The 14,437-nt window shown below is 37.3% G+C and overlaps 1 protein-coding gene across 1 annotated transcript in view; it reads left to right on the top strand.

Annotated features, from left to right (window-relative positions):
- ADAMTS3 (ADAM metallopeptidase with thrombospondin type 1 motif 3) overlaps window positions 1–14,437 on the top strand; it is a 297,648-nt gene that overhangs the window by 224,596 nt on the left and 58,615 nt on the right. The window contains exon 5 of the mRNA XM_027087432.1: window positions 4,486–4,685. Coding sequence (XP_026943233.1) covers window positions 4,486–4,685 — 200 coding nt within the window. The remainder of the gene's footprint in view (window positions 1–4,485; window positions 4,686–14,437) is intronic.

Below are 14,437 nucleotides of genomic sequence, written 5' to 3'. Positions count from 1 at the left end.
ACAACTAAAGAGTTCTTAATCTTCTCAGGGTCTACCATTTATTGAGTAGGTACTCAATAAATATGCACTGAGTGAAGATCAGTGCCATCTATAAGCTCTTTGCAATTTGATATTAGATTTTTAATCTACTAAGCAAGTTTGTCTCATTGGATTTAATCCTAATTTTAACTGAAAGTAAGCATGCTAGATTCGATTCTTCTCTGCTTTATCTACTTTGTGCTCTTCATGAGATATTGTTACCCTCATTCTTTCTAAAATTATCAGCAATTCAGATTTTCCTTTATTAATTCCAGATTTTTTCTCACCTCTATTTTAAAAGAACTATAACCATTTGATACGTGACATATAAAATAAAATGTAGGAAGCTTTAAAAGGTATAGAAAACCTATCATAATGGGAAATCAGCATCATCATCATAATCATCATCATCATAGTAGTAGTAACAGCAGTAAGTACAATTTGTTGAGCACTTATATCTAAGCACTGTATACAGAGTTTTTACTAATATTAATTATATAATCACAACAACTCTGCAAAAGAGGTATTATTATCCCATTCTACAGATGAGAAAACTGAGGCTCAGAGAGGTTAGGCATCTTAAGTAAAATCACACTGCGACACTGCCAGGATTTGAAGCCAGGCATATCTGATTACAAAGCTTGTGAACATTATATCGTAAAGTATGTATACTGCGAAAAATTCATTATGAATGAAGATGTTTCACAGCCTCAGACCTATTTGTTAATTAATAGGGATGTATATAAATAAAACATACCAGAAGTTATTCCACCACTGTCTTTTTTTCAAATGTTTGACATTGCCCACTTTAGGAATCACAGAAAAGAACACTATATGGCACAGGAGGAAATAGGGACAGAAGTATTCTTTTTTTTTTTTTTTAACATCTTTATTGGAGTATAATTGCTTTACAATGGTGTGTTAGTTTCTGCTTTATAACAAAGTGAATCAGCTATACATATACATATATCCCCATATCTCCTCCCTCTTGCGTCTCCCTCCCACCCTTCTTATCCCACCCCTCTAGGTGGTCACAAAGCACCGAGCTGATCTCCCTGTGTTATGCGGCTGCTTCCTGCTAGCTAGCTATTTTGCAGTGTATATATGTCAATGCCACTCTCTGCCTTCGTCCCAGCTTACCCTTCCGACTCTCCGTGTCCTCAAGTCCATTCTCTACGTCTGCGTCTTTATTCCTGTCCTGCCCCTACATTCTTCAGAAACATTTTTTTTAAAATATTCCATATATATGTGTTAGCACACGGTATTTGTTTTTCTTTTTTTGACTTACTTCACTCTGTATGACAGACTCTAGGTCCATCCACCTCACAGCAACTAACTCAATTTCATTTCTTTTTATAGCTGAGTAATATTCCATTGTATATATGTGCCACATCTTCTTTATCCATTTATCTGTCAATGGACGCTTAGGTTGCTTCCATGTCCTGGCTATTGTAAATAGAGCTGCAGTGAGCATTGTGGTACATGACTCTTTTTGAATTATGGTTTTCTCAGGGTATATGCCCAGTAGCGGGATTGCTGGGTCATATGGTAGTTCTATTTGTAGTTTTTTAAGGAACCTCTATACTGTTCTCCATAGTGGCTGTATCAATTTACATTCCCACCAACAGTGCAAGAGGGTTCCCTTTTCACCACACCCTCTCCAGCATTCATTGTTTGTAGATTTTTTGATGATGGCCATTCTGACTGGTGTGAGGTCATAATTCATGGTAGTTTTGATTTGCATTTCTCTAATGATTAGTGATGTTGAGCATCCTTTCATGTGTTTGTTGGCAATCTGTATATCTTCCTTGGAGAGAGATACTATGTTCTTGGATTGGAAGAATCAACATTGTGAAAATGATTATGCTACCCAAAGCAATCTACAGTTTCAGTGTAATCGCTATCAAACTACCAATGGCATTTTTTACAGAACTAGAGCAAATATATTTCACAATTTGTATGGAAACACAAAAGACCCTGAACAGCCAAAGCAATCTTGAGAAAGAAAAACGGAGCTGGAGGAATCATACTCCCTGACTTCAGACTATGCTACAAAGCTACAGTAATCAAGACAGTATGACACTGGCACAAAAACAGAACAATAGATCAATGGAACAGGATAGAAAGCCCGGAGATAAACCCACACACATATGGTTACCTTATTTTTGATAAAGGAGGCAAGAATATACAGTGGAGAAAAGACAACCTCTTCAGTAAGTGGTGCTGGGAAAACGGGACAGCTACATGTAAAAGAATGAAATTAGAACACTCCCTAACACCATACACAAAAATAAACTCAAAATGGATTAAAGACCTAAATGTAAGAAGTATTCTTGATTGAATGAAAGCAATGGTTGAAAGAAAAAGACGTCCTTCTGCCTTCTCAGGTTCCTCATGCAATGAAAAAATAGATTCACTTACCAAAAAACCACCTATTTTAGGAGGGATGCAAAGGCCAAACCAAAGGTATCTTAGAGCAAGATGAACTGTCCTTCTGAAATAAGTATTCAGCCTTCTTCATTGATGCATCAGACTTAATGACATGATGACATTGCTAGTATATTTCCATTGGATACTGCCACTGACAGTTCTGCCAAAAAGAGCCATTTTTAGAACTGGGAGCTCATGTATGAATTTCCTATTTGTACGCTAGCTATCACAACCTTTCACATTCTCAAGTGTGTGAAGAGACTGAGGTTGAATAGTAAAGCTGTTTGCAGGTGTAGTCTCTTGCCCTCAGTGTGGGTTTACAGCTCTTAAAAACAGCTTTTAAGGAAAGATTTCTATTTGATGTGGATGGTGGTGAGAGTTATTTACTTATTGTAGAGCCAATGTGATTCCCTGATGAGCAGAAAAATCCCAGTTAATGATCTAGCATTTGGGCTTGGGTCAAAGTAAATTACAGTATAGCTTTCAAACCTCAGTAGTCATATTCAGAGGCTGTGCCCATACTTGTAGGGGAGGGTGCTGGTGTTTTTCTATATTTTTTAAAAGTGGAAAGGGTATGAGTGAGATCTTTATTTCTACTACTTCTAGTCCCATGTGGCTAGGGCTTGGTTATCAATCTTCTTGACCAAGAGACACTGCTTTTTCCCCCTCAACTTTACTAACACCACAAAGATGGAGAGGGAGATGCCTATTCATTAATGTCAGACATTGCTTCAAATGGCTTACAGGCCTCAGTACAACGCTAAATAAGCCTCCATATAAAGCATGAGTCAGAATTGGTTCTGTCAGACTTCTTTTTAGATATGTGATTGTTTTAGTCATCAAGGCAGTATGTAAAATAAAATCCTTTCCAGGTTTCATATATTTGAAATGGGAATGAGTATTCTTTCAGTTCTGTACCTGCAGTTTTGATTAATAACTTTTATTTTAGTATTCAAATAACATATTTTATTTTTTAATTCACCAAAGCATTTTCTTCACCAAAACTATGGTAATCTGAATCTAGGTAATTAGATAATCTAGATAACTAGAACCTGAAAATGCCTCTCACTCTCTTTCTCTCCAGGTAGATAGATAGACAGATAGACAGATAGGTAGATAGATAGATAGATAGCAGGTAGATAGATAGATAGATAGCAAGCAGGTACATAGATAGATACATAGATGATCTAGAGATATATATGTACATGTATATCTGTATATCTCTCTCTGTGTATTATGTATATGTATATCTGCTTGGAAAGTAAAAATAATTAAGTTCCTTCCACAGCATAAAATAGTTTATACTTTTATATTCTTCTGTTATAGGTAATTTTCTGACTGAATTTTTACTTTGGTATCTCACGGATTCAGATATACAGCTATCGAAATGGCCTGCTATCCAGATGATGGCCAGTACAAATGTGGAAGACCTATATTGTCTGCCTAGCAGCATTCACTAGAAAACCACACTCATAAGAAATAAAGTAATATATGGTCACTGATAGTCATACCACTAAATGCTGTTTGTTGTGTTGCCATGCTATAATTTGATTTTTAAGTTAAGGCTACTTGAAAAAGAAGCAGTTTAGATTTATGTGATACAAATTCCACACTCCATAATTAAAGTAACTTAACCACTGTAAACTTATCAAGCTGTGAACTTTAAGTTTATAGTCTCCGTTTATTTAATAGCTACTTAGCCCACTTATGTTCTGCACCCTTTGGCTCTGCACTGAGGATACAGCTGGAGGAAGACTAAATACTCTGTTCCTCCTGGAACAGTCGGTCTGGCTGGTGGCACTGCTTTCTATGCAGTAATATTATTTTGCCCTCAGTGTTGCTGTTCTGTGTTGAATTTATAGGAGGTCTATCTGAACACATGCACTTGCACATTATTTAAGGAATAAACTGAAAAGCTACATCTTGGTGACTATGGATGATAATTATAGTTCCCCAAGAAGATCTTTTTTTGTAAGAAGTTACTAGAAGGCCCATTGGGGAAACTGAAATGCCTGGGTTCCTTTTGTTTCTTAATAGAATCGGATCTGGAAGGCCTTGATGATCTAGGTACTGTTTACAGCAACATTGACCAGCAGTTGAATGAAGCCATGAGGCGACGCAGACACGCGGGAGAAAACGATTACAACATCGAGGTGCTGCTGGGAGTGGATGACTCTGTGGTCCGTTTCCATGGCAAGGAGCACGTCCAAAACTACCTCCTCACCCTGATGAACATTGTGAGTATTGACTCCTTTTTGAGGCTTTTTTGATCTTTTAATTCACTTCCCTTGTTTTGCTAGAGCCTTTTGGAAACCTCTGTGACGTCTCCCATGACTGCGCCCCACATCCAAAATGTGTCCATAACTGCATTCAGTTCAAATATTGACCTACCTATTTAACATACAAGATAGTTCTTTCCAGCATCATTTTGCATCCCAGGATGATGAGGAATTATTTAGGCCTGCTAACTCTGTGTGGATGCTTATTGTTAGAGCTTTTGAATAGAGCAATGTTTTTCAACATTACAATTGAAGGTAATATATGTACAAAGCACAGTCAGCTCTTGGCACAAGTGCTGCCCTGGAAGTTATAAAGGACTCTTTTTAAATTTGTTCTTTATGTCTTCTTTATTAGCCTTACTCTTGTCCAGAAGAAATTTAGTCAGTATTCTCAAACTGGTGTTCTTTTTTCCTTGTGAACTGGCAGAGAGCAGTTGAGGAGAAATAATATATAAATCATCTACTTCTAAAAGATAATTGAGACTGTAGTATACTTTATTTTATATGTTTTATTTTCTAGAATTGTAAAATACATACTGTATTGACCTGGCAAATTTAGTACCCAAGCCTATTCTCTCTTTCAGCTTTTTGACTTTTAATGTAATTCTTTGGGTATTTTACCTTCTTTTTTTCCATGCTTAAAATTAGATTTCCAACAATTATACTGGAGAAGAAAAATTATTAGTTTTACTTATCATGAGTTTATTCATCCTAATACTGATGCCAATATATTAAAAATATATTTTGTTCATTGAGATGCCAATGTATAAAATTCTACACATACCATGTCTCTGTGAAATGGAAAATGAATATAGAAACTCAGACACATTTTTATTTGTTCATTGGCACTAATTCCCATTATGAAGACTGATTATCACGCAGAAAACAAATTCCTGTGGAGATGCTGTTTTTACTTGCATTATGCATTGTGCCCCTGGGCTGCTTTCTCCTACCACTAGTGAGGCAGTCAATCAGGATAGACCTAGACCCTAAGGGGTGCTCAGACCTACAGGAGGCTCTTGGAGTAATGCAGCAGAAACTCAATACAGTCCTTGGCCTCACAGTACTTATAATTCAGTCAAGGATAAAAAAAGATGCAAAAAAATGCAAAGGTTGAGCGATAAAAGGCATGCTATTGTTAAGATATATCGGGAGGCGCTGCATTATAAATTCTTCAAGACTTTAGAGGGAGCAACAGTCATCAAGTTGTGAAGTGTTGAGAGTATTAAACTGGGACTTAGAGGAGGCAGAGGCGTTACCTCTAGCTCTGTACTTGGTTGACTTCGTGACCTTAGATAGTCATGTCCCTTCCTGGGGTTAGTTTCTGTATTCATAAAATTGAAAGACTGTACAAGATGCTCACTATTTCTCTAATTCATCAGGAAGCTGGAGGTTAAATTGGGTCTTTAGGGCTTTGTTTTCGGGGTTTTTTTCATTTGTTTTCTTTAGTTTTTTAAAGGGCACATGGAATTGTAAAGGTTTTCTAGGTAGACTCCATTGACAAGAAAGTAGAAATGAATATAGTATATTCACCAGACAGTAAGCTTAGGTGTCAAGGAATAAAGTGCTGCAGTTTTGGTTTTATAACCATCAAAAAAGGACTTTTGTTTTTAATACCATTAAATAGATTAAGTAATAGGCTGAGTCTCTGGCTCAAATACTAGAAATTATTCTAAAGCTAATTGAGCATCAGAGAATGGAACTGGAAAAGAGAAAATAATTTTTCAAACTTAATAAGTTCATTGCATCTGAAGTAATTAATGTAGGTAGAGGTCTTGAGGAGATAATAATAACAGTCCCCCCTTCCCTTCCCAAGTTTAGAGCCAACTGAAAGATATGGTGAACAGACAGATGGAGAATAAATAGTTTTATTATTTATAAGAGCTGAATTGCACATGACTTAAATTTATAGCCACAAAGATTTTTCTTATTCTAAATCAGTGATTCTCAGTGGAGAGCACTTTGTCCCAGCCCCTTCCATCAGGGATATTTGGCAATGTTTGGAGACATTTTTGGTTGTCATAACTGGGAAGGGATGCTACTGCCACTAGTAGGAGATAAACTACCTACAACACAAGGGCAGCCCTACACAATAAAGGAATATGAATTATCCAGTCTAAAACGTCAACAGTGCTAAGGTTTAGAAACCTTGTTCTAAATTAGACAATCTTACTCACAACCCCCCATCTCTATCTGACTGGATAATTTCAGGTCTCCTTTATAGGACAGGTAGAGAGCTTTAAGCATGACAGATAGAAGACTGAATCTCTTTCTTTCCTCCCTCCGCCCATTGCCCTATTGTAGACTGTTAGATCTACAGCACTGAGATGAGCATGCCTTATCTCAAATTTATCAATTAAATCAGAGTTGGAGGCATGAAGAAAACCAATAATGATATTCTAATGAAACTACCTCATGGAAATTTGAAGCCAAGAAAATTGGGTTTTTTCCCTAACGATGTTGGAATAATTATTAACTCCTATGCTAGCCATTTTATGACTTCCTATGGTTATCTAAAATCATGGCTCACCAAACTCAAGCCCTACACAAACACAGGAGGCTTTCTTTACATGCCACATAGGTTCAGACAGAAACTGTAGAAGAAATTGACAGCAAAAAGTGTATTTCCTTGCACCGATATGGGGAGAAACGTGTCCCTATGGTAGAGGAAAAGCACAGTTTCCGTTAGTCTCCTTTGGTATCTCTACCTTAGTTAACTAGTCAGCAAATACACTCTTCTTTTAGTTTACCTGGTAGTCAAATATAGTCTCCATATCAAACCCAGGTGATATTTACCACATAGTTCCTGAACCAAGGGAGTACTTTGAGGTCCCAGTGATTTGCTTCATGGTTGTCTCTTTAATTTAAACTGAACTTCATACTTTCTTATCTTGAAAAGGGTTCTTAAATTATTAAATGTTAAACATATGTTTAGTGAAAGAATGGATAAATGAACAAATGAATGTAAAGAACATAGAGGTAGATTATGAACAATCTTGAGAGGCAGAAACTTTGGACTTGAAATAAGAGGATATAAATGACAAATGAAGGCTTTAATCAGCTTAACAATATTATGAAAGCAGTGTTTAGGAAGTAAATTAGCATTTATTGGGTGTCTATATTTTTTTTAAGTATATTGCAAGATGGGAATTATTATTACCTTTTTTTTCTAGAGGAAACAGAGGCTTTAAAATGTCAATAAAATTGAGGTAAATTTTTAAAATTATTTGAAGGTTGTAAGAGAGTCTCAGATAATGATAATGTGGTGATGGTAACCATCAAAAGAAGACAGGGTGGAGCTTCTGTGTTGGTGAACACATCACAGTGCTCGGAGGGTGACAGCCTGGAAAGAGCATGGAAGCTCTGTACCCCTCCCCCAAGACCTTGCCTTATGCATCTCTTCCATTTGGCTGTTCCTGAGCTGCAGCCTTTATTTTAAACACCTGTAAATGTGTAGAAGGCGGCAGACTATAGAGGAAAGGCAAGACAGTCTTGGGTCTAAGCCTGCCCAAGGTGAGAGGCCTTGTAGGTACAAGTAGCAACTTCCCAATACCTCGGTTTCCTCACCAGTGCGATGGGGATAGCAGTCCTATGCTCACAGGAGAGTTCTAAAGAAGAAAGGAGAGTGTGAACATAGCATGTCTAGAACTGAGAAGGTGATTGACAGATGGCCAGTTGATATTTGCTCAACTGTTGTGGGAGATCTAAATAAGGAGCACAGCCTCTCACCCGCATTTGATGCCCCTGATTTTCCCAGACTCTCAGGGCAGAAAACACCAAGGGATTTTCTCAGGGTGATGTATGGAGCCTGGGATGGAGCTCCATCTCAGCCCCCATTCTCATGAACCCTGTTCCCTTTTGCCACTGATGATCCTTGATCAGCATCTGGAGAGAAAGGGATGCAGACCTCACTGAGTGGGTTTCATTGTCAAGAATAACCTGGAGAGGGGGGCAGGCACAAAGCCTTGCTCCCTTCCTGGGACCATTTTCTCCAAAAAGTAAGAGTCTTACACTGCTGGAGGAGGTGCAGCAAAGCCTGTTGTGTCCAGGCAATAGACAAAGACTCATAGCGTCTAGGGGAAGGGTAGAAGAAAAAAACTCTACCCCAGTGTTTAGGGCAGAAACAGGTCTTGGGGGAAAGCAGCTGCCGTGCTGTGAGAACACTCAAGCATCTCTGTGGAGAGGCTCGTGTGAAGAATAACTGATACCTCTGGCCAACAGCCAGCAATCACTTTGCCATCCGTACAGGTAAGCCACCTTAAAGGTGAAATCCAAGATATGAAAGCAACCTAATTATCAAGCCATGGATGAATGAATAAAGAAAATGAGGTTTATACACAAAATGGAATATTATTCCACCTTAAAGAGAAGAAAATCCTGCTACTGGCAACAACATGATGGAATTGGAGGCCATTATGCTAAATGAAATAAGCCAGACACAAAAAGACAAATACTGCATAATCTCACTTATATGTGGAATCTAAAATATTCAGACTTATAGAAGCAGAGACTAGAATGATAATTGCCAGGGAGCAGAGGGAGTAGGAAAATGAGGAGGAGATGGTCACAGAGTACAAAGTTTCAATTACACAAAACAAGTTGTGGAGATCTACTATGTAGCATATTGCCTATAGCTTACAATACTATATTGTATACTTATAATTTTCTAGGAGGGTAGATACTATGTTAGGTGTTCTTACCACAAAAAAATTAATAATAAAGGAGCAGGAGGAAACTTTGGGAGGTGATGGATATGTCTGTAGTCTTGATGGTGATGTTAGTTTCGTGGGTGTGTATTTATTCCCAAACTCACTGAGTTATATACATTAAATATGTACAGATTTTTACATGTCAATCATACGTCAATAAAGTGGCTTTAAAAAATAATAAAATGAAAAACAAAAGTGGAATCCTTATATCTTTTGACCCCAGTCAAGCCTTCAGTTGAACAGCCCCAGCTGACATCTGACTTAGACTTCATGAGAAAAACCAAGCTAGAATCACCCAGCCAAGTTTTGCTTCCACATTCCTGACCCATGGAAACTGTGAGAGAATAAATTATTGCCTCTGCTTTAACAAGGTAGAAGGAGGAGGAGGTAGGGTTATTGGGAGGTGAAACTTGTTTAGAAAATTCGTTATATTTAATTTTAACTCAGATTAATCATAGTTTAAGTGTAACCAAGGAGAACACTTAAAACACAATATATTATATGTCACGAGTAATGTTAAAGAGCTTTGGTTTATCTGCTGTTTTAGATTAACCATACTAGTTGCCACCTCTTTGACACAAATATGTTTTGTTTTAGGGCCATATTGCCTAATGATAGTGGTGACTGTGCATATGAATGTGGTAAAGTTCCATAGGTGATTTGTTGTGCAAATCTGGGGATTTGAACACTGGAAAGACAGCTCACTAAATTAGCACTTTTCTCTGGGGGCTCAAGGGTCAAGTGAACAGGTCTGAACAGGCCCCAGATGATCTTGATATGACTCCTTAAGAGGGGGCAGATGCTCTCCACCCATCCCACAGCTCCTTTGCGAAAGAATCAGTGAAGGCGAGAATTGTCCGTTGCCTTCCATCTCCTTTTATTTTTAACTCTTCCCTTTTGTAGATCTCGAAATTTCTCCCAGACTCATCTATAAAGAAGAAATTAACAGATATGAATATATTTTAAAAGAGCATGACTAACACCCATTCTTAGATTATTGAGAAGCTTTTTATATTTCAAATAAAAGATGTGATATATAGTTAAGTCTTTGTTAGGATCTCGTGTCATATCTTGTTATACTGAGAGATTTTCATTTTACTATTTTGTAACATTGCTGACTTGCTGGGAAAGTGGGTCTCAGCTGTGGAACATATCTCCTTCTACAAATGTTGATCCATTGCCTACTATGGGCAAGGCTTACCTTAGACGTAGAGTATAAATATCCCAATGAACACAATAGAAATTCTCTGCCCTCTTGGTGCTTGGACTAGGAGAAAAGTAATAGTCAAAAGAAGAAATAAATGTGTAATATTTGGTAGTAATAACTGCCAAGAAGAAATATAGATAAGAGTAAAGGGATATTGTTGAGGAGAGAGAAGGAGGGACTACTTTGAATAGGAAGTTAGGGAAAGCATCTCTGACATATCATGTAGGCAGAGATACAGGCATTCTGTGAGGAAGAGAACCAGGCAAAAAACTGAAGAAAGAGTGGTCTGGTCTGATGAATCATGAACTGTAAGAAAAAAGCTGCAGAATCAAGAAAAAGCTACCAAGTCAGGAGTGTTTGGGATACAGACGTAAGAGTTATTGTTTTTCAAGCGTAATGGGTAATTTTGATGAACACCCCTAGTTAAAAATCACAGTAGGACAATAAAGGACAAGAACTGAGAGGAGAGAATGGGGGGGAATCTTTGACAATAAAGAAATAGAAATGAAATTCCTTAGAATGAAAAATGTAAGTAATTAAACTATCCTGGAAATTTCCCCCAAATTTTGTTTTTCTTTGTATCTTGATAGCCAAACACTGTTGGCAGAAATTTGTTATCTGAGCTACCGTGAAGCTCAGCTTACTGAACTCTGAGTCTTCTAGGCTGGTAAGAACTTTTTCTTGAGCTGAATATAGTTTTCTTTTTAAAGTCTTTTGACTTGTTAATTACTAACTCAAGAGCTTTATGCCCTTATACTATTTCTTTTTTATGAGATATGTCTTAACTGCTGCAGGGGAAAACATAAACCTTGCTGAGAGGAAAACCAGTGAAATGAAAGGAATAGGTACCAGGTCTTCTTTCTTAATATATGATGGAAAAGAATGGTTCCTGGCAATATTCTGAAGGTAAAAGGAGGAAATGCCCTAAACATTTTTAAAATGGTCTTGACTTACAATCATAAAAGGCGAGGTGGAAGGCTATTTAATGATCAAGAACAAAAGAAAGTAGAATTTCAAAGACTAATTCTATCCTATAAATTTTTCATCGCTGAAGTCTAATGTCCTATAACTCAAGCAAGATTCATGAAGCTCCTTCTACGAAATCAGTTTAGTGTGATTTACTATAATAGAAGTCTGTTTTCTAATGTGTTTGTCTTTTCAGCCATTTGTTCTCTCTGCCAGAGGTCCTTTAGGTAAAAGTTACCACTGATATGTCCTAGCATAGAATCACACTTTAGAACTCAGGAGGAAACAATAGAGGTGATCCTCTCTAACATTTCCTTTTTGAAGATTATGGAGATTGAGGATAATTGGTAGGTTACTTACCTAGTGTCAAGTACCTGGTTGCAGGGCCAGACTGGTTTTGTCTCTGGCTCCCATTTTAATTCCACGTCACTTCAACATTTATGTTAATAGTCACTCAAAAAAGTAGGCTATAATGTTAACTACTGTGTAACATCATAGTGACTTGCAGGAGTGAAGAAAATACTGCTGACTTTTACTCTTTTCTTAATTTTCTGGCCTGGTCCATAATCATCACCTCAAACCTCAAAACTCCAACTAATCAAAATAATACAGCAGTCATAATGTATGTATTAGTAGATAAGAACAATGGTTTTGAATTTTTTTAGAGTCTTGGATTTATTTACGAATTTGAGGCAAACCATGAAAATGGTACTTAAGGGGAAAATAACACTTACCGTTTAAGAAAAACAAAGCCCACTTGAAACTCATCTAGGTTAAGAACCCTGTTGTAGACCCAAATTAAAGTAGCTCCCAATTGCCAAATCTGAGATAATATGAGCAAAAAAAAAAAAAAATGATAATAATGAATTATAATACATACAACAAAAGAAAGTCTCTATATTTTAAACTTTTATTGGAGTATAGTTACTTTACAAGGTTGCGTTAGTTTCTGTTGTACAGCAAAGTGAATCAGCTATATGTATACATATATCCCCTCTTTTTTGGATTTCTTTCCCATTTAGGTCACCACAGAGCATTGAGTAGAATTCCCTGTGCTATACAGTAGGTTCTCATTATCTATTTTATACATAGTATCAATAGTGTATATATGTCAATCCCAATCTCCCAATTCATCCCACCACCACCCCTTTCCCCCTTGGTAGCCATACGTTTGTTCTCTATGTCCATGTCTCTATTTCTGCTTTGTAAATAAGATCGTCTATACTAATTTTTTCAGATTCCACATATATGCGTTAATATACAATATTTCTTTTTCTCTTTCTGACTTACTTCACTCGGTATGACAGACTCTAGGTCCATCCACGTCTCTACAAATGACCCAATTTCGTTACTTTTTATGGCTGAGTAATATTCCATTGTATGTACGTACCACATCTTCTTTTATCTGTTCCTCTGTTGATGGACATTTAGGTTGTTTCCATGTCCTGGCTATTGTAAACAGTGCTAAAATGAACATTGGGGTGCATGTGTCTTTTTGAATTATGGTTTTCTCTAAATGTAAGGCCAGACACTATAAAATTCTTAGAGGAAAACATAGGCAGAACACTCTTTGACATAAATCACAGCAAGATCTTTTTTTTTTTTTTTTTTGCGGTACGAGGGCCTCTCACTGCTGTGGCCTCTCCCGTTGTGGAGTACAGGCTCCGGACGCTCAGGCTCACTGGCCATGGCTCACAGGCCCAGCCGCTCCGTGGCATGTGGGATCCTCCCAGACCGGGGCACGAACCCGTGTCCCCTGCATCGGCAGGCGGACTCTCAACCACTGCGCCACCAAGGAAGCCCAGCAAGATCTTTTTTGACACACCTCCTAGAGTAATGAGAATAAAAACAAAAATAAACAAATGGGACCTAATGAAACTTAATTAAAAGCTTTTGCACAGCAAAGGAAACCATAAACAAGACGAAAAGACAGCCCTCATAATGGGAGAAAATATTTGCAAATGAAGCAATGGACAAAGGATTTATCTCCAAAATATACAAACAGCTCATGTAGCTCAATATCAAAAAAAACAAACAACCCAATCCAAAAATGGGCAGAAGCCCTAAATAGACATTTCTCCAAAGAAGATATACAGATGGCCAACAAACACATGAAAGGATGCTCAACATCACTAATCATTAGAGAAATACAAATCCAAACTACAATGAGATATCATCTCACACCAGTCAGAATGGCCATCATCAAAAGCTCTAGAAACAATAAATGCTGGAGAGGGTGTGAAGAAAAGGGAACCCTCTTGCACTGTTGGTGGGAATGTAAATTGGTACAGCCACTATGGAGAACAGTATGGAGGTTCCTTAAAAAACTAAAAATATACCTACCATACGACCTACCAATCCCACTGCTGGGCATATACACAAGAAATTGTTGTGAGTTAATACTGATGCAAATAAATGACTATGTAAATTACTGCCTAATATAATATAATAATTGACTAAGTAAATGGGGGACATTTCTTCCCTATAGTAGAACTCCAGCTAATAAATGTAGCAGAAATGATAGAAATTTAAAAAATTGCTAATTGCCAAACACTACAGTAATAATTTTTGCAGAGAAGTACCATCAACGAATGACAGAATTAGTGGACGAAAATATAATGAGAAATCGGGTATATACATAGTCTCAAAGTATCTCCTCACAAAGGACTTATTAATCACAAAGGGAAAATGAGTAACTTTACATTTGTGAAACCTGGCAGACAGCATCTTAACCACAGGGTCAAAGTTAATCTTAACCCTAATGAGTCACATTAACATCCTGTGCTCTAGAGGGCACAATATCACTTCTGTGCTATTATAGCTCATAA

The sequence above is a fragment of the Aethalodelphis obliquidens genome, unplaced genomic scaffold, assembly GCF_003676395.1.
Source record: "Aethalodelphis obliquidens isolate GAN/ISIS:26980383/991018 unplaced genomic scaffold, ASM367639v1 scaffold59, whole genome shotgun sequence".
NCBI classification, from domain to species: Eukaryota; Metazoa; Chordata; class Mammalia; order Artiodactyla; family Delphinidae; genus Aethalodelphis; species Aethalodelphis obliquidens.
This window is presented reverse-complemented; position numbering and strand designations above follow the sequence as displayed.